This window comes from Felis catus, chromosome C2 (assembly GCF_018350175.1).
Source record: "Felis catus isolate Fca126 chromosome C2, F.catus_Fca126_mat1.0, whole genome shotgun sequence".
NCBI lineage: Eukaryota > Metazoa > Chordata > Mammalia > Carnivora > Felidae > Felis > Felis catus.
In genome coordinates, this window is record NC_058376.1 from 158,282,058 (window position 1) to 158,306,777 (window position 24,720).

Sequence of the window (24,720 nt, forward strand, 5' to 3'; positions counted from 1 at the left end):
TGGATGAAAGAACTGAATGTCAAGCCTATCGCAGGGGCAAAGAAGAGAAGCTGGAGTGGAATCAGGGCTCTTCATAGCACAAAGGGACAGGCACGGGCCTACGGGCCAGCAGGAGTGCAGCAGAGGGAGGAGGAGGACCATCACTGACTGGAAAAGACTGCAACAGTGAAGCCCTCCAGTGGGCAAGAACACTTACTGAAAGGGTTTCTGGGGAAGGAGCAGGGCCAGAAACAAATGTCTAATAGGCCAGTCTGGAGGGGGGGAAGGCCAAAAACCCAGCATTCCTTAGCATCACTGTTAAGGATCTTCCTTCTAACAAACATCAAAGTTCCCTGTGACTTACTTGGTATAAAAGACTTTAAGAAAGAGAAGAGTTGGGGTGCCCACGTGGCTCAGTAAGTTAAACATCTGACTTGATTTCAGCTCAGGTCATGATCTCATAATTTGAGTTCAAGCCCTGTGTCGGGGATTCTCTCTCTCTCACTCTCTCTGCCCCTCCCCCACCCCTGAGATAAATGAATGAAAGAAAGAAAGAAAGAAAGAAAGAAAGAAAGAAAGAAAGAAAGAAAGAAAGAAAGAAAGAAAGAAAAGAGTAGATGTGAGAGAAGCAGGATCTGGAGGGTCTCTGGAACTCACCTGCAGGGGCAACACCTGGATTCCCCTTGGGCTGAGCTCCTTGGACATTCAGGCCCCATGGCTCCCTTGCCTCCAACCAGGAAATCAGAACAGGTTTGGTGAATGGCCCCACTGCAGAAGAGAAGGGAATGAGATGAGATGGAAGTGTGGATAAATCATACAGAATTATTCTCCAGGACCCTCTCAGGCCTCAGGTCCTGGCAAGGACGAGGGAAAGGCCAGGGAGGCTGGTGGAAGAAGCTAGGACAGGAGGCCCAGGCAGCCATTTCCAACAGCTCTGAACAGAGATAAAAGAGGCTGAAAGATGGGGCACCTGGGTGGCGCAGTCGGTTAAGCGTCCGACTTCAGCCAGGTCACGATCTCGCGGTCCGTGAGTTCGAGCCCCGCGTCGGGCTCTGGGCTGATGGCTCAGAGCCTGGAGCCTGTTTCCGATTCTGTGTCTCCCTCTCTCTCTGCCCCTCCCCCGTTCATGCTCTCTCTCTGTCCCAAAAATAAATAAAAAACGTTAAAAAAAAAATTAAAAAAAAAAAAAAGAGGCTGAAAGAAGTCACAGCCAAAAGAATCATTAGGATTCTCTGGAGGTGGGAGCCACGTGACAACTCACTCAGTTAAATCAACCAACATTTTTTTGGATGTCTAACTAGGAACTGGACATATATGACTTTTAATCTTAACAATAACCCTGCATGACAATCATCATCACCATGCTTCAAGAGAAGAGCCTGAGGTGACAGAGAGCCAAGATCTAAGTCCAGGTCCCGTCTAGGCACCATAACAAAAACTAAGAAGGCAGAAGTAAAAGTGGGTAGAAGTATGGGGAAATTAATGTCTTACCCAGAGAAACCATGTTCCCATAATTCTCCAGCATCACATCCCTATATAAGTTCCTCTGAGCAGGGTCCAGCCATCCCCACTCATCCTGGGAGAAGATCACTTCCACGTCCTTGAAAGTCACAGCCTCCTGAAAAACATAGTCCTATGTCCAAGAGCCGGTCTACAGCTCCCGGCTTTTGTAAAGGGGTAGGCTCTGAGTGAGAACAAGATGGATCTGGTAAGGGTGAAAAAGAAGAGCATCACGCAGCAGAAGAGCTCTGGGCTCAAGGGGGATAATCTGGTCTCTAGGACATAGGTCTCTGGATGTGAGGTCACTGGACACAGAGACTCAAGATGAGGGGGAGCCTCAGCAGCTCCATTAGGCAGCAGTGCTGGGATGTCACGAAGGACCAAAGGTCCTGTGGCTCACCTGAGGCTGGGCTGTCAACAGGTCTCCTGGGCACCCCTCTCTTTGGGAAAGAGCAGGAGCCTGGGCAACAGGAGGCTCTGAAGGAGAAGAAAGAGCCATGAGAGAAGGTAACCCAGCTCTTGGCACCCCACTGAGTAGGCCTACTCTTCCCCCACATAGAGGACTCCTGGGCCCATGAGCAGGTATGGACTATTGTTAAACATCCATTTCACATTTTCCCAATGTCCACTGAGGGATGGGGGGTGAGCAGTGGGGGGTACAATGGGAGGAGGAAAGTCTAGGTGGACATGGGTCACAGAAGGCAAAAAGGACACAAAGCTAAGGGCCAAGATAGAAAGGGATTCTCATGTGAGGACAGATGGTGAAATGACAATACTAATCTGGGATGTGTGGCATATGGCTGGGGTCTTAGAGCCAGATGGCGAGTACCGGATTGCCCAGCCAGGAAGTCACACACTCCTATTTCATAGGGAGGCTCCAGGTGGTCCCCAAGAGTAGAGCTGCTCCTGAGAGGTGAAGCAGGGGGCCATATCTGTGAGGCTCGCAGGGTTCCTGTACCCATCCAACGCACGTCTGGGCTCTGGGCAAGGGCTGGGTCCTGGCGGGAAGAAAATGTTGTGAGAGAATCCCCATGGGAATCAGAAAGCAAACTCAGAGAAGAGGCCACATGGCCAATCTTTAGGGGCAGGGACCCAGGGAAGGGCAGGCCAGGCCCTTTCTTATCTATAAGTAGAGGGAAAAGGAGGAGGAGAAAGCCCAAGGGGGACCTCCTCACCCCTCAGCCTCCCTGGCCTCTAATATGGACCATGAGGGACACAGGTGGAGTCAGATTCCAGCTACAACATAGGAAACACCCAGCAAGGCAATGCTGTCAGGCCTCAGGTGCTGCAGTGACTCCTCCCCACTAACCCTCAACCCCACCCCTGGTCTGGAACTTAGAAATGAGAGAGAAGAGATTTATCCCTGAGTTAAATTGATAATGGTTCACAAGAGAGATGCAGACAGATAACATCTCCCAAGTATCAGGGACTGTTCTAGGCAGTGATAAGCAAAGTGACTTCAAAGGACAGCTCCCAGACATTAATCTGATTGAGATAGTAAGTAACACTACCAGTGAGGCAATATTACTTGTGAGGGTCAGCCATGGGACCATAAAAGAAGAAGTCTCAGATCCAAAAAATGACAGTGCCCATCCAAGCAAACACTTGGAAAGAGCCAATTTGCCCTGGGACTTCAAATGGCTCCAGTCTCTTAGGCAAGGCTATCCCTGATGGAGAAATGAGGATAGAAAGCTTATGGCTAATGAACTGTAAGTTTTTTCTGGTTCTCTGGCCAAGACACTGACTACACTGCTATGGACGAATCTTAGCCTGAGGCTGTTAAACATCTTAAAGATGATGAACCTGGTCCTCCCAAACCCTACCAAAAAGAGAATAAAGAAACAATACTTAACGATGGAAGCACACAGCCCAATGAGTTTAAGGACAAACATTACCGGGCCCTAGTTGCTCAATTCTTATGAACCATAGGGTGATTCTGTAATTTTATGTGCATCTTGAGTTTTTCTGCTCACTTTTCAGAATTTAGAAGGTGTTCTCCCAGCCTGTTTTGTTTTCTAATTTCTAACTGCTTTCAACCAGGTAGACCCTGTCTGCACATTTGGCAATGTTTTCATGGATTTTCAAATTCTAAATGAGTTAAATGTAACCAAGCTACAATTATGTACCTACTATGAACCTTATTTGCTTTAATAAATTATTTCTCAATCCTTTTGAACATCTTAGTGTTTCAGCAAAAATGATAAATGCTCTTTTAGATTTTTAAAAATAGTAATGAATGTTACGCAAAGAGCTTTCTTTTTTAAGTCATACCTTGAATTGATTTATTACCATTTACTGGTAGATGTTCAGTCAGATGTGTTACTCAACTGACTTAATTTTCATATTATATTTGGGGGAAGAGTATGCCAAATATGTTTCAAATATCTTAAAGGTGGGGCGCCTAGGTAGCTCAGTCAGTTAAGTGTCCAGTGCTTGATTTCCACCCAGGTCATGATGACGGTTTGTGGGATTGAGCTCCCCGTCAGGTTCTGCACTGTCAGCTTGGGATTCTCTTTTTCTCCCTCTCTCTGTCCCTCCCCCACCTCTCAAAATAAACGAATAAACATTTTTAAAAATCTTAAAGGTAACTTTCATTTATGCATGCATCATATATGTAGACTTACACATATTTTTATTGAAAAAAAATTTTAAAGCCTATAAAAGTGATAAATCCTCTTAAAAAAAAAAAACCCTCAAGCTACAGGAAGCACTGAGAGGCTTGCTTGTGTGTAGCACAAGGGGCACACAGAGCTCACTTTAACTGACTGGCTGCTCTATTGCCAGCCCTAGAGCTCTGTTTCCCAGGTCTAAGGCTGGAACTGGGGACATGGTAGGCACTCAAATAGACACTGAACAAATTTGTTTGCATATCCTTTTCAATAAAGTGAGGCTCTGAAAGAATGTGAGCAAGAACAATGAGGCTGTGGAATAAATTTTCCAATTTCCTGGCCCTGGGCTGACCCTCAGTATTCTTCTTACCCTTGACCCCTGCAGAGAATAAATCCTCAAAAAGCTTACTAAGAAAGAAGGAACATGTTATGAGTGCACTGCATTTATAGGTCTTAACGGGCACACAGAAGCCAAGAGTCCTGACTCTAACAAGCAAGAGACATCACCCCCGCTTAACCGGTCAGTATCCAGTCAAATTGGGTCTGTGGAGATAGACTCCCATAATCTAAGTTACTGTGTCCAAAAACTCATTACTGTTATCTATGGATACTTGCTGACCCTCTTCCTGGAGCTAACTGTCCTCTGGGAGGGCGAGAAGGGCTGCTGCTAAAAGGTCCTTGGATCAGAGCCCAGTTCTCTGCTGCTCAGGTGCCGTGGGAATGAGAAGGGAAGACTTTCCCTGCATTCCTCAGTGCTGAGCGTTCAGAGGCCCAACACAGTCCCTCTAGACAAGTGGGCTCACTGACAGGCAGAGTTCACTGAGTACTACACACTTGCTCACCCTCAGCCTCCACGGTGTCCCATCGACATCCCTCTGCAGCTCTTCCAGCAGGGCCACAGCCTCCCCACCACTCTCAGGGTGATGCAGCTGTACCCAGGTCCGGAGCTCCCCAGGCAAGATGCTAAGGAATTGCTCCAGCACCAGCAGTTCCAGGATCTGGGCCTTGGAGAGAATGTCAGGCCTCAGCCACCAGCGGCAGAGCTCCCGGAGCCGGCTCAAAGTCTCTAGGGGCCCAGAAGATTCATGGTAGCGAAGCTGTCTGAAGAGCTGGCGGAACAGCTCCTGGCCAGAACGGTTGAGTGTCTGTGGCCTGGCAGCCTGTGCTGAAGTGTAGCCTTCATCCTCTTCTTCCTTCTTTACCATCTGAAGCCGCACTTGTTCCCTTGAAGCCCGGGCCTGAGCTGGGTGGACAGCATACCACCTGCCTGGAGGCATCACTCCTGTTCAGGGTCTACCCAGCAGAGTGCAAACCAAGTCTATGTTAGCTGTGTCGCTGCTGGGACCTCAGGAGTAGTTTTTCAGCACAGTGGTGGGCAACGTCATTTGCTGGGGCATCAGACATCACTGGTAAGAGACTAAAATAACAAATATTACTGTTCAGGAGGATGAGAATGATGGTGCGGTTAGATCCTGGTAGCCAGGATCATCTTTGGATGTACAAAAAGAGGGCACATGACCATTTGCATACTCGTGCCTGCCCATATCAAGCAGACCACAGGGCTAGATTGTCACATTTTGGGGTAAACTAAGATAATATCCCAGAATACAGGAAAGCATGTACAGGGCTTGTATGCCAAAAATTACAAATGGCAGATGAAAGAAGCCAAAGAAGATCTAAATAAATGGACAGACATACCATATCATGTACTAGAAAACTTGACAGAGTAAAGATGTCAATTTTCCCCCAAAGGATCTACAGGTTTAATGCTATTCCTATCAATATCTCAGCAACGTTTTTTTTTTTCTTTTTTTTTCTTTTTTTTTTTTGTGTGTGTATATATATATATATATATATAGAGAGAGAGAGAGAGAGAGAGAGAGAGAGAGAGAGAGACAAGATTATCCTAAAACTTATGTGGAAAGGCAAAGGAATTACAATAGCTAAACAATTTTTCAAAATTAGAATAAAGTGTGGGGAAATAGTCTATTTGATTTCAAAACTTAGAGCTACAATAATTAAGACTGTGAATCCAACAATTGCCCTAATAGGTATTTACCCAAAGAACACAAAAATACTAACTCAAAGGGATACATGCACCCTGATGTTTATAGCAGAATTGTCTACAATAGCCAAATTATGGAAACAGCCCAAGTGTCTATCAACTGATGAAAAGATGTACAAACTGATGAAAGATGTAAAGGAGATGTGGTATATGGAATATTATCCAGCCATAAAAAAGAACAAGATCTGGCCATCTGCAACAACATGGATGGGGCTCGAGAATATTATGCTAAGTGAAATAAGTCAGCCAGAGAAGAACAAAAGAGCAAAGGGGAAAAAAGAAACAAGAAACAGACTCTTAACTATAGAGAACTGATGGTTACCAGAGGGGAGGTGGGTGGGGTATGGGTAAAACAGTTGATGGGGGTTAAGGAGTGCACTTGTGATGAGCACAGGATGTTGTATGAAGTGTTGAATCACTATATTGTATACCTGAAACTAATACAGCACTGTATGTTAACTAACTGGTATGTAAATAAAAACTTTAAAAAAAAAAAAAAAGACTGTGGTAGTGGTGGAGGAAATGACACATAAATCAGTGGAAAAGAAAAACCTGAAATAGACTAACACAAGTATACCCAACTGATTTGTAATATCAAATGTGACCTTACTAATACTGTAATATAATATTTTAAAATGTCTCAAATAAGCAACTCAAAAACAAAACAAATGCTGATTAGGAATCCCCTCAATAACTATGACCCCACCAATGAATTAAGAACTGTAATTTGGAAACACTAATCCAGTTCTCTACTGAACTTATTTGCCTTTGTAATTCGTCATAACGGCCACTTACTGGAGACAGCAGAGCTTAGTGTACAGAGTAGAGAACATGCACTAAGACCTACCTAGGTTCAAATCTATCTCCCCACTACCTGTAAGACAGTAGGTGCACTTTACCTCTTTACCTCTTAAAATCTCTGTGGCCTCACTGTATAATATGTGTGTGGTTGTGGGATTTAACATTTTGGGCCCTCAATGAATGTTTGCCTCTTCACACTGGGGAAAGAGCTTATGCTGCAGGCCACATCACTGCATAGGAGTCTACTCTGCAGAATGTGCTCAACTGATTTTTTAGAAAGGTACAAAAGCAATTCAAAGAAGGAAGGATAGGGGCGCCTGGGTGGCTCAGTTGGTTGCGCGTCCGACTTCAGCTCAGGTCATGATTTCGCGTCTGTGAGTTCGAGCCCCAAGTCAGGCTCTGTGCTGACAGCTCGGAGCCTGGAGCCTGCTTCGAATTCTGTGTCTCCCTCTCTCTCTGCCCCTCCCATGCTCATGCTCGCTTTCTCTCTCTCTCTCTGTCAAAAATAAATAAACATTAATAAAAAAAATAATTCAAAGAAGGAAGGATAAGCTCCAACTAATACTGCTGGAGAAATTGGACATTCATAGGCAAAATAATGAGTCAATTTAAACCTAACATCTTACACAAAAATCAATTCAAAATGAATCACGGCCTTAAATATAAAACATAAAACTATACAACTTTTAGAAAAAAGCATAGGAGAAAATCTTCAGGAGCTAAAGCTAGGCAAAGAGTTATTAGAATTGACACCAAAAGCATGATCCATAAAAGGGAAAACTGATAAGCTCAGGAAAAACTGATAAATTTAAAACTTCTGCTTTTGGAAGACCCTTTGTCGAAAGGATGAGTAGACAAGCTACAAACTGAAAGATAATATTTAGAAGCCACATATCTGACAAAGGACTGGTATTTTACTATATAAAGAATTCTTGGGGCTCCTGGGTGGCTCAGTTGGTTAAGTGTCTGACTTTGGCTCAGGTTACCATCTCACGGTTCGTGAATTCAAGCCCTGCATCAGGCTCTGTGCTGACAGCTCAGAGCCTGGAGTCTACTTCAGATTCTGTGTTTCCCTCTCTCTACCCTGCCCCACTCACACTCTGTCTCTCTCTCTCTCTCAAAAATAAACATTAAAGAAAAAATTCTCAAAACTCAACAGCAAACAATCCCATAAGAAAATGAGTGAAAAACATGAAGATACATTTCACCAAAGAGGATATACAGAGAATAAGCACATGAAAAAATGTTCAACATAATTAGTCATCAGGGAAATGCAAATTAAAACCACAATAAGATAATTACTATACATCTATCAGAATGGCTAAAATAAAAAAACAATGACAACACCAAATGCTGTCGAGGATACAAAGAAACCAGATCACTCATACCTTACTAGTGGGAATGCAAACTAATGCAGCCACTCTTGAAAACAGTGTGGAGGATCCTCAAAAAATTAAAAATAGAACTACCCTATTGATACCCTAGCAATATCACTACTAGAAATTTATCCAAGGGATACAGGACTGCTGATGCATAGGGGCACGTGTACTCCAATGTTTATAGCAGTGCTCTCAACAATAGCCAAATTATGGAAAGGGCCTGAATGTCCATCAACTGACAAATGGATAAAGAAGATATGGTTTATATATATAACGGACTACTACTTGTCAATGAAAAGAACAAAATCATGCCATTTGCAACAACATGGATGGAACTGGAAGGTATTATGCTGAGTGAAATAAGTCAGAGAAGGACAGGTATCATACATTTACACTCATATGTGGGTCTTGAGAAACTTAACAGAAGGCCATAAGGGAAGGGAAAGGGAAAAAAAAATAGTTATAGAGAGGGAGGGAGGCAAACCACTAGAGACTCTTAAATACAGAAAACAAACTGAGGGTGGAAAAGGGGGGTGTGGGAGAGGGGAAAATGGGTGATGGGCATTGAGGAGGGCACTTGTTGGGATGAGCACTGGGTGTTGTTTGTAAGCCAACCTGACAATAAATTATATTCAAAAAAAGATTGGTTCACTGAAAAGATAACAAAATTGATAAATCTTTAACCACACTGATGAAGGAAAAAAAAAAGATCCAAATATGGAAATGAGAAATGAGAGAAGAAACATACTACTGACTACTGGAATTTTTAAAAGATAATTTTTGCCAATAAATTAAATGCCTTACATGAAATTGACAAGTAGTTACAGTAGTTATAAAACACAAACTACTAAAATTGGTTCAAGAAGAAACACAAAATCTGAATAGACCTGTAACAAGTAAAGAGATTAAATTAGTAGTCAAAACTACCCATAAAGAAAAGCAAAGACCCAAATGGCTTTATTGCTGAATTCTCCCAAATATTTAAAGAAAAAAATAATACTGATTCTTCATAAGCTCTTCAAAGACACAGAAGAGAAGAACACGTCCCAGTTCATTCTAGGAGGCCAGTATTACCTTGATACCAAAACCAGACAGACAAGTATCTCTTATGTATATAAATGCAAACATTCTGGACAATATACTAGCAAAATAAAATCCACTAACATACGAAAAGAATTATATACCATGACCATGTGAGATTGATCCTAGGAATGCAAGATTGTTTAACATATCAATAAACACAAAACAAAAATCACATAATGATGTAAATAGGAGCAAAAAAAATTTTTTTTACAAAACCCAAACTTTTCATAACAAAAGCAATCACTAGAAATAGAATGGAACTTCTACTTCTGGCAAAACACCTCTACGAAAACCCACAGTTAACATCAAACTTAGTAGTTAAAAACCAAATGTTTCCCCCCAAAAAGTGAGAATATGACAAGGATGTCCACTCTCAACTCTTCTCTTTAACACCGTCCAGGAGGTTTCTTAGGCACTTAGGTAAATTAATTAATTAATTAATTAATTAATTTTAAAAAAGGGGGGTGGGGGGAAGCTTTCAGGGAAAATGGCTGGAAATAGGAGGATCATTGGCTCACCTAGCCTCACCTCATCCCACAGATACACCTGATAACACCCATATCAGTGTAAATAACCCAGAAAACAACTGAAGACTAGAAGCACAGATTCTCCACAGCTAAATGTATAGAAGAGGCCACAACGAAGAGGGTAGAAAGGGCAAAGACATGGACAGGAGGGAGCATGTGGGGTGGACAAAGGACACGAACAAACCCCAAACCAGGCACCCCAGGTACAGAGGACCTGTACTGGGAAGACAAGTCTCCACAATATTTGACCCGTGAAAACCAGAGGGGCTTAATTTCTCAAGTTCTTACAACCAGTGGTACTTAACACCTGGAACTTTAAAAATTAGCAGGATCAGCTCTGGGAAGGGCAATGGGAAACTAAGTCTCTGCCCTTAAAAGGAAAGCACAACAAACAGCCCCACTGAGATTCCGCAGAGAAGCGGCAGTTTGCAAAACACCTCGGGTATACAAGAAAGAGATTTATTTACTAATCTCAAAAGCATGTGCTGGAGGAGCAGGTATCTTTAGGAGGCTTCTCCAAGAACAAAAGAGCTGGTAGGAGCCGTTTCCTTCTCACTCCCCACAACGTACATACAGGGACACCTGCGGGAACCAGCAGAGTGTGAACACTCTCCACCTAGCTTGTTAACAGTGCCGCCATCTCCTGTAACCGACCCCCTCCAACAAGCCCTCAGCACCATTACATCCAAAGTGGTACCACGAGCCTGGCAGTGTGCAAGCACCCCCAAGGGGGGCCAGCACCAATCCAAATTGACTCCTGCCCAGCAGAAAGGGGAAGACAACCACACACATTAGTCTCCGGGGCCCCAGCAGTGGGCCGGGGGCAGACATCTCGTCTGGCAGCAGGCCTCACCTACTGATGAAAGCTTCTCAGGGAACAACACAGGGAGAGTACCCTGCAGTTTGGTGCTACCACAGCTCTGGAAAACACATGGTCTAACTTAATTCAAGCCCAAGATGACCCTTGACTGGCCCACTAACAACACAGGATACAAACCGTGCCCACAACAGGCAAAGAGAGCCATTGCAGATGCTGGATAGAAGGCAAACATGGCTCAGTGACAACAGTAGGGAACATCTAACACACATAAGAGATATATTTACAATGCCAGGCTCTGGTGAATAAGGTACACTGTGCTGCAGGGTACTACAGGACCTCTTCTGTATAAGGCCACTACTTCCAACAGGAAGAGACATAGGTGACTTTACTAATATACAGAAACAGACACAGAGACCTAGACAAAATGAGGAAATAGGAATATGTCCCAAATGAAAGTACAGAACAAAATATCAGCAAAAGACCTAAACAAAATGGAGATAAGTAATATGCCTGATAGAAAACTAAAAGTGATGGTCATAAAGATACCCACTGGACTTAAGAGTGGAGGACCTCAGTAAGACCCTCAACAAAGAGATAAAAAATATAAAAATGAACCAGAGATGAAAAACTCAATAACTGGAATTAAAAATACACTACAGAAAATAAAGAGCAGACTAGAGGGAGTAGAAAAATAGATCAGCAATCCTGAGGATAGAGTAATGGAAAGTAACCAAGTTGAACAGGAGAGAGAAAAAAGAATAATTAAAAATTAAAGTAGATTAGGGAATTCAACAACACCATCAAGCATAACATTTGTATTATAGGGATCCCAGAAGGAGAAGAGAGAGAAAAGGGGACAGAAAATGTATTTGAAGAAATAATAGCTGAAAACTCCCCAAATCTGGAGAAGGAAACAAACAAAAAAATCCAGACCCAGAAGGTACAGAGAATCCCCCCCAAAATCAACCCACAGAGGTCCACATCAAGACACCTAATAATTAAAATGGCAAAAACTAATGATAAAGAAAGAATTTTAAAAGCAGCAAGAGAAAAGAAGACAGTTACATACAAGGGAAACTCTGTAAGGCTATCAGTGGATTTTTCAGAAGGGAGTGACATGATATGGTCAAAGTGCTGAAAGGAAACACTAGGCAGTCAAGAATACTCTATCCAGCAAAGCTATCATTCAGAAGAGAAGGAGAGAGAAAAAGTTTCCAGACCAACAAATGAATTCATCAACTAAATCAGCTTTACAAGAAATATTAAAAGGCACTCTTTGAGAGGAAAGACCATAAGCAGGAGTAAAAAGAATAGGAAGCAAAAACGCAGTAAATTAAGTGTACCTATAAAATTCAGGCAAGGGATTCACAAAATAAAATGATGTGAAGTATGGCACCATATACTTAAAACATGGGTTGGAGAGGAATAAAAATTTAGTGCTTTTAGAATGGTTAGTGCTTTAAGCAACCACCAACTTAACATACAGCACTATATACATAAAATGCTATATATATACACCTAATGGTGACCACAAATCAAAAACCGATAATAGATATGCAAATAACAAAGAAAGGGGAATCCAAGAATATCACTAAAGAAAGCCAGCAGACCCAAGAGAGAAAAGAGCAAGAGAAGAAAGGGACAGGGAAGAACTGCAAAAAAACAACCATAAAACAAGTAACAAAATGGCAATAAATACATATCCATCAATAACTACTTTGAACATAAATGGACTAAACGCTCCAATCAAAAGACACTGGGTGACAGAGAAGACAAAAACCCAAGACCTGGGTTTATATGCTGCCTACAAGAAGACTCACTTCAGACAAGAAGACACATGTATATTGAAAGTCAAGGGATGGAGAAGCATTTATCACTCAAATGGAAGTAAAAAGAAAGCCAGGTAGCGATCCAATGCAATGAAATAACATCCATATCATAGGAGTCCCAGAAGAGAAAAAGGGGCATAAGGCTTATTTGAACAAATTATAGCTGAGAACTTCCCTAATCTGGGGAAGGAAACAGACATCCAAGTCCAAGAGACACACAGAATGCCTTTCAAAATCAACAAAAACAGGTCAACACCATGATATATCATAGTGAAACTGGCAAAATACAAAGATAAAGAGAGAATTCTGAAAGCAACTAGGGACATACGGGCTTACCCTACACAATAGACCCATAACGGTAGTAGCAGACCTGTCCACTGAAACTTGGCAGGCCAGAGGGAGTGGCAGGAAATATTCAATGTACTGAATAGGAAAAATATGCAGCCAAGAATCCTTTATCCAGCAAGGGCGTCATTCAGAATAGAAGGAGAGATAAAGGCTTTCCCAGACAAATAAAAACTGAAGGAGTTCATGACCACTAAACTAGCCCTGCAGGAGATCCTAAGGGAGACTCTGAGTAGAAAGCAGGAAATACTACAAGGACCAGAGACATCACCACAAGCATGAAACCTACAGATAACACAGTGGCACTAAATCCGTATCTTTCAATAATCACTCTGAATGTAAATGGACTAAATGCCCCAATCAAAAGATATAGGGTATTGGAATGGATAAAAAAACAAGATCCACCTATATGCTGCCTACAAGAGGCTCATTTTAGACCTGAGGACACCTGCAGATTGAAAGTGAGGGGATGGAGAGCCATCTACCATGCTAATGGATGTCAAAAGAAAGCTGGAGTAGCCATACTTATAACAGACAAATTAGATTTTAAACTAAAGCGTATAACAAGAGATGAAGAAGGGCATTATATCATAATTAAGGGGTCTACCCATCAAGAGCTAACAACTGTAAATGTTTATTGTCCCCAACCTGGAGCACTCATATATACATATCAACTAGTCACAAACATAAAGAAATGTATAGATAATAATACCGTGATTGTAGGGGACTTTAATATTCCACTTACAACAATGGACAGATCATCTAGGCAGAAAATCAATAAGGAAACAATGGTTCTGAATGACATGTTGGACCAGATGGACTTAACAGATATATTCAGAACTTTTCATCCAAAAGCATCAGAACACACATTCTTCTCAAATGCACATGGAACATTCTCCTAAATAGATCACATAGTGGTAACAAAATAGCCCTCAACAAAAATAAAAGGATTGAGATCATACCATGCATATTTTCAGATCACAATGCTATGAAACTTGAAATCAACCACAAGAAAAAATTTAGAAAGTCCCCAATACATGGAAGTTAAAGAACATTCTACTAAAGAATGAATGGGTCGACCAGGAAATTAAAGAAGAAGTTAAAAAATACATGGAAGCAAATGAAAATAAAAACACAACAGTCCAAACCCTTTGGGATGCAGCAAAACCAGTCCTAAAAGGAAAATACATTGCAATTCAGGCCTATCTCAAGAAACAAGAAAGGTACCAACTACACAACATAATCTTACTCCTAAAGGAGCCAGAAAAGGAACAGCAAAAAAAGCCCAAAGCCAGCAGAAGAAGGGAATTAATAAAGATTAGAGCAGAAATCAATGGTATAGAATTGAAAAAACAACAAAAGAACAGATCAATGAAACTAAGAGCTGGTTTTTTGAAAGAATAAGCAAAATTGATAACCCCCTAGCCAGACTTCTCAAAAAGAAGAGGACCCAAATAGATAAAATCACAAATGAAAGAGGAGAAATCATAATCAGCACCACAGAAATACAAATAATTATTAGGGAATACTATGAAAAATTATATGCTAACAAACTGGACAATCTAGAAGAAATGGACAAATTCCTAGACACCCACATACTACCAAAACCCTAATGGGACGCAACAGAAAATTTAAACAGACCCATAACCAGTGAAGATATGGAATCAGTTATCAAAATCTCCCAACAAATAAGAGTCCTGGTCCAGATCGATTCTACCAGACTTTTAAAGAAGAGTTAATAACTATTTTTCTCAATCTGTTCCAAAAAAATTAAAATGGAAGGAAAGCTTCCATACTCATTCTTTAAAGCCAGCATTATGGTGATTCCCAAACCAGACAGAGACCCCACAAAAAAGGAGAATTACAGGCCAATATCCCTAATGAATGTGGATGCAAAAAATCTCAGCAAGATACTAGCAAATCAAATTCAACAGTATATTAAAAGAATAATTCACCATGATCAAGTGGGATTCATTCCTGGGCTCTAGGACTGGTTCAATATTTGCAAATCAACCAACGTGATATATCACATTAATAGAAAGGGTAAGAACATATGATCCTGTCAATAGAGGCAGAAAAAGCATCTGACAAAATACAGCATCTTTTAATAAAAACCCTCAAGGAAGTTGGGATAGAAGAAACATATCTTAACATCATAAAAGCCATATATGAAAGGCCCACAGCTAATATCATCCTCAATGGGGAAAAACTGAGAACACTCCCCCTGAGATCAGGAACACAACAGCGATCTCCACTCTCACCATGGTTGTTTAACAGTGTTGGAAGTCTCAACCTCAGCAATCAGACAACAAAACAAAATAAAAGGCGCCCAAATTGGCAGTGGCAGAGGAGAAGGAAGAGGAGGAGGAAGGGGAGGAGGAAGGGGAGGAGGAAAGGGAGGATGAGGAGTGTTTAACATAGTGTTGGCAGTCTCAGCCTCAGTAATCAGACAACAAAACGAAATAAAAGGCAACCAAATTGGCGGCGGCTGCGGTGGTGGAGGAAAGGAAATAGGAAGAGTAGAAGGGGGCGGAGGTGGAGGAAGGGGAGGAAAGAAAAGAGGGGGAAGATGGGGAGGAGGGGGAAGATGGGGAGGAGGGGGAAGATGGGGAGGAGGTGAAGAGGAAGAAATACGCAGAAACTGTTAGAAAAGGAGGATCAAAGATGTGGCGCCTAGCTGGCTCAGTTGGTAGACACTCGACGCTCGGTTATGAGTTCGAGCCCTGCATTGGGTAAAGAAATCACTTAAAAATAAAATTAGGGGCGCCTGGGTGGCTCAGTCGGTTGGGCGATTGACTTCACCTCAGGTCATGATCTCACGGTTGGTGGGTTCGAGCCCCGGATTGGGCTCCGTGCTGACAGCTCAGAGCATGGAGCCTGCTTCCGATTCTGTGTCTACCTCTCTTCACCTCGCCTGCTTGTGTTCAGCGTCTCTCTGACTCTCAAAAAATAAATAAATGTTAATAAAAAAATTTTAAGAAAAATAAAAATAAAAAAAGTATTAAAATTTTTAAAAGCTACTATGACTCATGAGTGATATAAACATCCACCTAAAAGGTCTAAGAGAATCAACTGAAAAACTTAAAATATGATAGGTAATTAAGAAGCTGAATGTCAGGGCACCTGGGTGGCTCAGTTGGTTAAGTGTCCGACTTAGGCTCAGGTCATGATCTCACGATTCATGAGTTCAAGTCCCGCATCAAGCTCTGCACCGACAGAGTGGAGCTGTCTGCTACAGATCCTCTGTCTCCCTCTCCCTCTGCCCCTTCTCAGCTTGCTCGCTCGCTCGCTCGTGCGCGCGCGCGCGCTCTCTCTCTCCCTCAAAAATAAACAAACATGGGGGCACCTGGGTGGCTCAGTCAGTTGAGTGTCCAACTTCAGCTCAGGTCATGATCTCGTGGTTCATGAGTCCAAGCCCCACGGCGGGCTCTGTGCTGACAGCTCAGAGGCTGGAGCCTGCTTCAGATTCTGTCTCCCTCTCTCTGCCCCACCCCCACTCATACTCTGTGTCTCTGTCTCTCAAAAAATGAATAAATGTTTTTAAAACATTTTTTAAATATTTTTAAAAAGCTGAATATCAATGTATAATCAATACTTTTCTAACATAACAGCAACAACTATTTAGAAACAGAACAAAATACCAACAACTAAAACATAAAATACCCAGAAATAAAGCTCTTAAAAAAATGTACACAACTTTAATGGGGGAAATAGTAAACTACCAAAAGACAAAGTATATCTGAAAAAGTCTTAAGCATATGAAATCTAGTATTTCCAAGACATCAATTCTCCTTAAATTAATTGAAAAGTCTATAAAATCATAACAAACCCAATATAAACTTTCTTCACAGTTGATAAACATCTACAAATTACAAAAATTAGTAAAGGTCAACAATAGTGAAGACAAGCTTTTATTTTAAAGGTGGGAAGATTTGTCCTACCATACAATTCAGCTTATTATAAAAATATAACAATTAAAAGTGAGTATTATTGAAGGAATACACAAACTGCAAATAAAAGGAATAGCACAGAATCCAAAGACTTATATGCACACACTGATCTGGGATATGACAGTAGTGGCATTACAAGACAGTGGAAAAGGACAGACATCAATGACTTGCATAGGGACGACTGGCTAGGGAATAAAAATAAAAGTACAATTACACACAAAATGAATTCCAAAGACTTAACTTCAAAAACAAGAGTAAGAACCTCAGAGTAAGCAAGGATTTCTTAAGAAAATAAAAGGAAAAGTGTGATATAGGACTACAATATTTGAAAACCTCTTGACCAGAAAAAAGAATAATAACAAAACAAAAAACAAAACAGTGATAGAAGCGTAAATGCACACAACCACCAGGAAAGGTAGTGTGAAAGTCTATAGCAAAACTATGAAGTCCCATTACTTCGGCTATAGGAATTTCACTTCTAGGAATCTCCCTGGAAAAACACTTGCAGAGGTAGATATACAGACATTCGCATAGGTGTTCACTGGAGTACTCTTTGTAGTAACACAATATTGGAAATAAATGACTTGTTCATCAATAGAAATAAATAAAAGCGTAGCACTATCTATGATTGAAGGAACCAGCCGAATGAAGTCTCATTCAGCACTGCCATGAGGATAAAGATCCTCTTTTGGAAACCACTGCAAGGCAGTGGACCATCGTCAAACCACATGCTGCTATTGCTCTTACTGTCCTCTTTAGTTCTGACTCTTGGGGAAGCCTGGAAATGGGAGACATATGTAAAATATAGACAAGATCCCATGGGTAATATGTGTATGTGGAGTGATTGGGACCCTTATACTAATCATGGGATGAGGGGACTTTACCAGAGGAAATTGAAAGGGGGTTTTCAATCACCTTGTATTGGGTTCATTTATAATCAGAAATATTATTCTGTAAGTCATCCTACTAGTACTAGATATACTGCATGGAAAGTTCCTTGAAAATTAGTCAAAGATATGTTTGGATGTTGCCCCTGGCAATGTATTGTGTTCTAAGTTTATGACTAATCCTAAAGGTTGCCATTATGAAGTGTACAATGGATTAGAAGACAACCTGTACCCTAATGTGTATAAATAAATTGTAAAACTCTGACTGCGTCAATATGAACACAACAACATTGTAAAGCTTCTTAGAAAAGTTATCATGACCCTGAGAACCTGGTGAACCTTACACGAGAATTGTAATAAGATAAATGACCCTGTTTGTGACATTGTTAAAGATTTCTTTTCATTGTATCTACCTTATGTAAATTGAGGAAATAACCTTTGAGGAACTTTCTGTAAACTTTGTACCTTCTCCTTTCCCTGCTAATAATCATGTTGTATAATCATGTGAGACTATATATGTCGGTGCACACATGCCTGCCTATGCCTATCATGTAGAATTAGTCATCCCCCACCTGTTAAGACTCCGGTCCCCAAGTGATAAATAACTCCTTCGCTACCTGCAATAAAGGCTGATGTGCAGAAACTGAAGTGTGACTTCTTTCGCCGACGTCCACCCATCCCAACAGGACCCTGACTGCTGGAGCAGGTCTCCGGCATAGGATGAAATATCCAGTACAACAGTTTAAAAGACTGTACTGGACTCTTAACATTACTGTTTCACTGTCTGCTGGGTGCTCAGACTGTGTGGCCAAGGTTAACAGGCAAGTAAATGCTACTCACACAAGAGGCCAGAGCACGATTCTATTGCTAAGAAGAAACAAAATACACACCTGACTCAAGTAGTACAAAACTTACTCACAAGAAGAGAAAAGAGAAAGAATGCACAAGATTCAACCTCTTGCAATCCATTGCTTTCCCCATGCACAGCAGATCACTTTCGCAGGCAACGTGTTTAGGACAGTGTGGAGACAAGCACTACACCTAATGCTGCAGTAGGACCCTCAACCCCTTGCCGGTGGGGTCTGAAATAAAGAAAGCAGGGGTAGGCCTGAGGGTCACTGACACATGCAATAGGCAGAACAAAGGGGTATACATTAAGCAAGAACAGAGAAAAATAGTCCTTCAGAAGGCAATAAGCCCAGAGTGCTCTTTATCTCTTTGCAAGGAAATGTCCCCAGCTCAAGGCTACTCTAAACGCTGTTACGCAAGAGAGGAGAAGCTGCTCTTGACCGCCTTGCCCATCAATAACAAAACATGTTAAGATATAAAAAAAAAAATCTTAGATATAATTGTAGGAAAAAATCTAAAACCATATATACGTCTAAGTGTAAGTATGTGTGATGTACATAAGTACTCAAAGGAATTTAAGATGGCTTGGGCAATTCACAAAAACTCTTACTGAATACAGGAGCGGAGAGTTTGAGAATAGTAGTTAAAGGAACCTTTAGTTTATTTGTAGTTATTTCATTTTTCAACATAACATTTGTGTACTACGCCTCTCTCTTTTCTTTCTTTTAAGAATGCATGTAGAAAATGACGATTACAGGGGTGCCTGGGTTGCTCAGTTGGTATCTGACTTTAGTTCAGGTCACAATCTCATGGTTCATGGGTTTAAGCCCCTCATCAGACTCTGCTGTCAGCTGGGAGCCTGGAGCCTGCTTCAGATTCTGTGTCTCCCTCTCTGTCTGCCCCTCCTCCACTTGTGCTCTTTCTCTCTCTCAAAAATAAATGAACATTAAAAGAAGAAAGAAAGAAAGAAAGAAAGAAAGAAAGAAAGAAAGAAAGAAAGGAAGGAAGGAAGGAAGGAAGGAAGGAAGGAAGGAAGGAAGGAAGGAAGGAAGGAAGGAAGGAAGGAAGGAGAAAGAAAGAAGAAAGAAAGAAAGAAAGAAAGAAAGAAAGAAAGAAAGAAAGAAAGAAAGACTGCAAAAATGCCAAAATGTTAGAAGTGCTTAAACTGGTGTGTCTGAAATCTGCCTCCCTGTTACTTTACTCATTATATATTTTGTCTTGTCCCATTTTCCTAAAATAATAAGTAAATTATGGGACAAGGTTTAAAAATTATAGTTATTAACTAGTTAAGACTTAAAATAAAAATAAACTACAGCTGGAATATGCACAAAAACTTTCTTAGCCTTGCTGCCAGAGTGTTCTCACCCATTATCTTCTCCAGAACGTGGGATAAAGCCTTTCCCTTCCTATTAACCAGTGTTCCGTGAATTTTTACATGTCACTTTTACAATCATCAAAGTAATCAATAATTCTCTTTGCCAAACACACTAAATGAGTATCAAGCAGCTCCCAGGACACAGGGACAAGAACTGAGGGGGAGAGGCAGCAAGCCTTGAAGGCGTACTGAGAGCAAATGGTGGCTGTACTCAAAAACCACAAATGGAAAAACCAACCAACGTGACCTTAGATCTCCTAAAAATTAAGAGACCAACCTAAGACATGACCTGGCAAATAAGAAGAGAATGAAAAGAGCAAAATGCTACCCCTAAACACAACATGCAAAAGAAAAAACAAAGACCAAGAATGTTAAGACAAAGAGACAAAACAAAGGGTCCACAAAAAGAGTGAAATAAACAGCCGGCCTCGGTACCTCTTGTAAAGGGTCCCATAACTGAGTGCACCAAGTCACAAATGATGTTCATCGTCCCCTGAAACCATCCTCCATCTCCTGCGACCATTAAATACATTAAAGAAATCACTCCCTTCACTCCGAAGCCATCTCCTACTTGGTTATAAACCAATACCTATTCGCTATCTCCCAGACTCCGCCAATGCTGTCAAGACAGAGAAAAAAGAGTGACTAACCAGACGGAAAGAGCTCATGCCAGAAAGCAGGCTGCCATCCAGCTAACACACACAAAAAAACTACACTCCTGTTTCAGGGCATGAAGAGTCAGTCCAGTCAAGAACTACATTAGGGATCATGCATGCTGAGGAGTCAGCTAAAGTTCTGGCAGAGAAGTGAAGCTTTGATGTGGAAAAAACGGTGGAGAAAAAGAAGAAGTACTGGAGAAACAAAAGCAAAGGAAAAGGAGGGAAATGATAAAGTAAGTGGCTGAAGGCCTACAGACAGACCTGAAGACCAGCAACAACAAAAGAAGGCTGAGCCGAGCAAGAGGGACAGGCTCCAGCTGTGCTGAGCCCCAGCAGCAGAAACAACTGCTCAGAAGGCAGCTGAAAGTCAGAGGAAGAGGGACAGAGACTTTCCCCAACAAACCTGCAGAACAGACTGGAGAAGAGCAAGAAACCCAAGTAGGAAAGGACTAGAAAGCTTCTCACAGTGACCAGAAATCTGGCAGTGAGGCTAAAGAGAATGAACTTGAGCCCAGAGACAAATGTTCTGAAGGAAGGCACCCAGCAGGAAATAGAAATGGCAAGACCTATCTCAGGAAATGGAGATCCACAGCACAATTAGCACCAAAAATAAGCCTCCAAGCAGGCCTGTTCTAAAGCAGCTGCTACAGAAATGTCCAAAGAGGCCAGCGAAGTATCTGGACACAGGTGATGAGAAGGCTAACTGACAGGAAAAAGAGGGCGAAAGCCTAGGAACCTGGCGAGGGGTTCCAGGCCTTCAATCGGGGAGAAAGGGTTGGCCTAGCCTCTGCAACCATGAACATGGAGAAAGCTAAAGACCTCCAGGGCCTGTCAGACTCTGGAAAGACCCAGGGCACAGTAAAGACATGGGGGCCAGTGAGCTGAAGCTGCCCAGTTAAATTCAGGTTTCCTAATGCCTCAGGGTTTCTCCATGTCCCAACCAGCTTTTGAGAACAGAAATAAAACTTCACCCATCCCAGGCCTAGGAGGCAACCTGAGCTGATCGGGCCTCTTCTCCCAGAGCTTCATACCTTAGGCCCAGTCTCAATCCTGCAATGAAAATGGCTTTGTAAAAACAGGGGAAATCCCAAACAATTATCTGGGCATTTTTCAGGGACAGTTTCCTTTTTTGTCATTTTGCTTCTTCAGCTCATACATGACGTATTTTGTTTTCTTTTAAAATCCTCATTTATGGGGCACGTGGGTGGCTCAGTCGGTTGGTTAAGTGCCGGACTTCGGCTCGGGTCATGATCTCACAGTTCGTGCATTTCAGCCCCGCGCCCCGCGTCGGGCTCTGTGCTGACAGCTCAGAGCCTGGAGCCTGCTTCAGATTCTTTGTCTCCCTCTCTCTCCCTCTGCCCCTTCTCAGTTCACACTCTGTCTCTCTCTCTCAAAAATAAATAAATGTTAACAAAATTTTTTTTAATCCTCATTTAGCAGTCTCTTATTCCCGTGTTTTTCCTACCAGTGTGAGGGTACATATGCTTTATTTTATACGCTGATAAGGAAACAAGAAAGACTGCTTCCAGTACATAACTAGAGTGTTAACAGTATACTTGAACCCGTACATCAGTTAAGAAGTGAGCTCAAACCTAGCGCCCAAAACTTGGTTTCTCAGTATCATTCTCCAATAAACCGTGAACATGGAGAAAGGAACTAGGGATCTTTGGAGAAGTGGTGGTCTCGGGGGCTGGGGAAGGGAAGATACAACAAACACAATTAATGTATGGGGCCAGAAAGTCAGGGAAAGACACCAAAAAGGATGTGGACACTTTACGGGGAAGCAGGAGCCACTGCAAAGAGCCCCCAAGGGCCAAAGCTGGAATAATTTAAGCAACGAAATAAGTACCATTAGCACCGCATCATAGCCCAAAGGATATGTATCCAACATCACACAGATACAAGTAATTGAAGAAATAAAACAAAGGGAAAGAAGGCACAACTCTTCCTCAGGAAATATTCCAATTATTATCTGGAGAAGGAATAACAGAAATCAAAGTCACCACTAGACCATTACAGTGATAAGATCCACCAAGAAGGCTAATTAGTGGGTGAACAGTAAAGAAAAGCAGGATATTGCCATGCAAGTTCTCAAAGTATCTTCCCCCAAATAATCACTAGTTACAAAGGGAAAGCCAGTATCTTTACAATGGTGACACATGGAAGACACCACTAGGTCAAAATCAGTATTGACAGTAATAACACATACCAACATCATCCTCAATTGAAGCAGGAAAAAACATCTGACAAAACCAAAGTGAGAGTCATTCTAAAAATACCCATACAACATACTTGAAAAGTGTCAACGTCGTGAAAAACAAGGAAAGATGGAGAGACTGTCACAAGAAGACAGGGCAACTACATGGAATGGTGGAATGAGGGATTCTAGATCGGATCCTGGAACAGAAAAAGGTCACTAGTGAGAAACTGCTGGACTCTGTAATTAAAGTCAGCAGTTTAATGAATAGCATTGTACACTGTAAATTTCTGAAGTTTGAGGACTTGTACTATGGTTATGCAAGATATTAACTCTAGGCAAACTGACCAAAGAATATAAGGGAACTCGGTACGGTTTCTGCAACCCTCTCTAAGTCCACAACTATTCAAAAGAAAAAGGGTTTGTTTGTTTGTTTGTTTGTTTTAAATATATACTTATTTTTGAGAGGGGGGCAGAGAGAGAGAGGGAGACACAGAATCGGAAGCAGGCTCCAGGCTCTGAGATGTCAGCACAGAGCCTGACATGGGGCTCGAACTCACGGACCTTGTGATCGTGACCTGAGCCAAAGTTGGACGCTTAACCATTTAGGCCACCCAGGCGCCTCAAGAAAACGGTCTCGGAATGGAAGAACTGTTATCACTTTTTTCTGATGTATTTCTATCTTAGATTTAAAAAAAAAAAAAACCGTGGCAATCAAAGATATTAAATATTGTTATTCTTATCTCCAATTTAGAGTCATTCTTTTATTAACAGTATTTACTGGGCACCAGCTATGCCCCAGGCACTAAGGACTACATAACGAATAAGGATACCAAAAACAAAACACCACAAGAAACCAAAACAAATAAACAAAAAACACCACCGCCTTGCAGAGCTTACAGGAAGACAGAAAATGAAGAAAACACATGGCATGTTAGATAGGCATGTCTGGTCCGACACACTGTAATAAAACAAGGAAGGAGGGTAAGAGGTTTAAGATCAGGCAGAAGTTTAAGCTCAAAAATCCAATCTTGTACAGCATCTCATGATTCACCTGGGGAGTTCTTTCAGAGCGTTTCTGATACAAAAATCCTGAAGACTGACAAATAAGGTAAGTTACGGTTACTATACGTTATGTATTTCTACTCCCAAGCAACTCCGACATCACAGAATGCCCTTGCACTGATACTTCCTGGACACGAGGAGCCTCGGAAAACTTCAAGGGGCAGACTTAGTATTTGTGATGCTGTTGTCAGTTTCCTTTCTAAGTATATACTGAGGGTTTATCTTCCAAACATTCCCATCATTTCGACCTACAGTAAGGACTACATTTTGAACCAAAATTTGTCTGCCTTTCTTCAGCATCAACACGACAGGTAAGAGCACCCCCATTCATCAAACCCTCAACACACACACACATACACACACGTGTAAGCAGATGCAAGTTCTCCGAAATCCCTTCATCAAATTATGACTAAAACCACTCACTGACATTTCCTTGCAAATAATGTACTAATACTAATGCGTTTTCACTTCTGCACTACATACAGCTCGAAACAGGGTGGTGTTCTTTCCTGGCCACCACTTGTAACTTAGAAGGGGACCGACCATTCTCTGACTTCTTAGGCCTATGCAAGTCAGAGACAGTACGGTGGTTTTAAGAGCTGTACCTTATCTTTAAAAAACACTTTTTGCTAAAAATAAAATCTTTAAAAATGTATATTGAAAAAATTAAAACTCCCTTTTATATGCTACACTTCCATTTTGAAAAGAGGCAGTCACCCTAATACACAAGATTCTGCTATTTTCCTGCACAAGCGTCACTTTGTGAGCATTACAGCTTTGTGTAGTGTGTACTAACTACGG

At 41.6% G+C, this 24,720-nt stretch overlaps 1 protein-coding gene across 3 annotated transcripts in view; it reads right to left on the reverse strand.

Annotated features, from left to right (window-relative positions):
* ZNF445 (zinc finger protein 445) overlaps positions 1 to 24,720 on the reverse strand; it is an 84,127-nt gene that overhangs the window by 7,784 nt on the left and 51,623 nt on the right. For 2 of the 3 annotated variants that reach the window (XM_045037988.1, XM_003992294.6), the window contains exons 2-6: positions 4,931 to 5,505; positions 2,309 to 2,477; positions 1,880 to 1,956; positions 1,471 to 1,597; positions 637 to 747 (exon numbers count right to left, since the gene is read on the reverse strand). In XM_045037988.1, the coding sequence (XP_044893923.1) occupies positions 637 to 747; positions 1,471 to 1,597; positions 1,880 to 1,956; positions 2,309 to 2,477; positions 4,931 to 5,365 (919 nt within the window). In that variant the 5' untranslated portion in view covers positions 5,366 to 5,505. The remainder of the gene's footprint in view (positions 1 to 636; positions 748 to 1,470; positions 1,598 to 1,879; positions 1,957 to 2,308; positions 2,478 to 4,930; positions 5,506 to 24,720) is intronic. The other variant, XM_006936568.5, reaches the window with a different exon arrangement.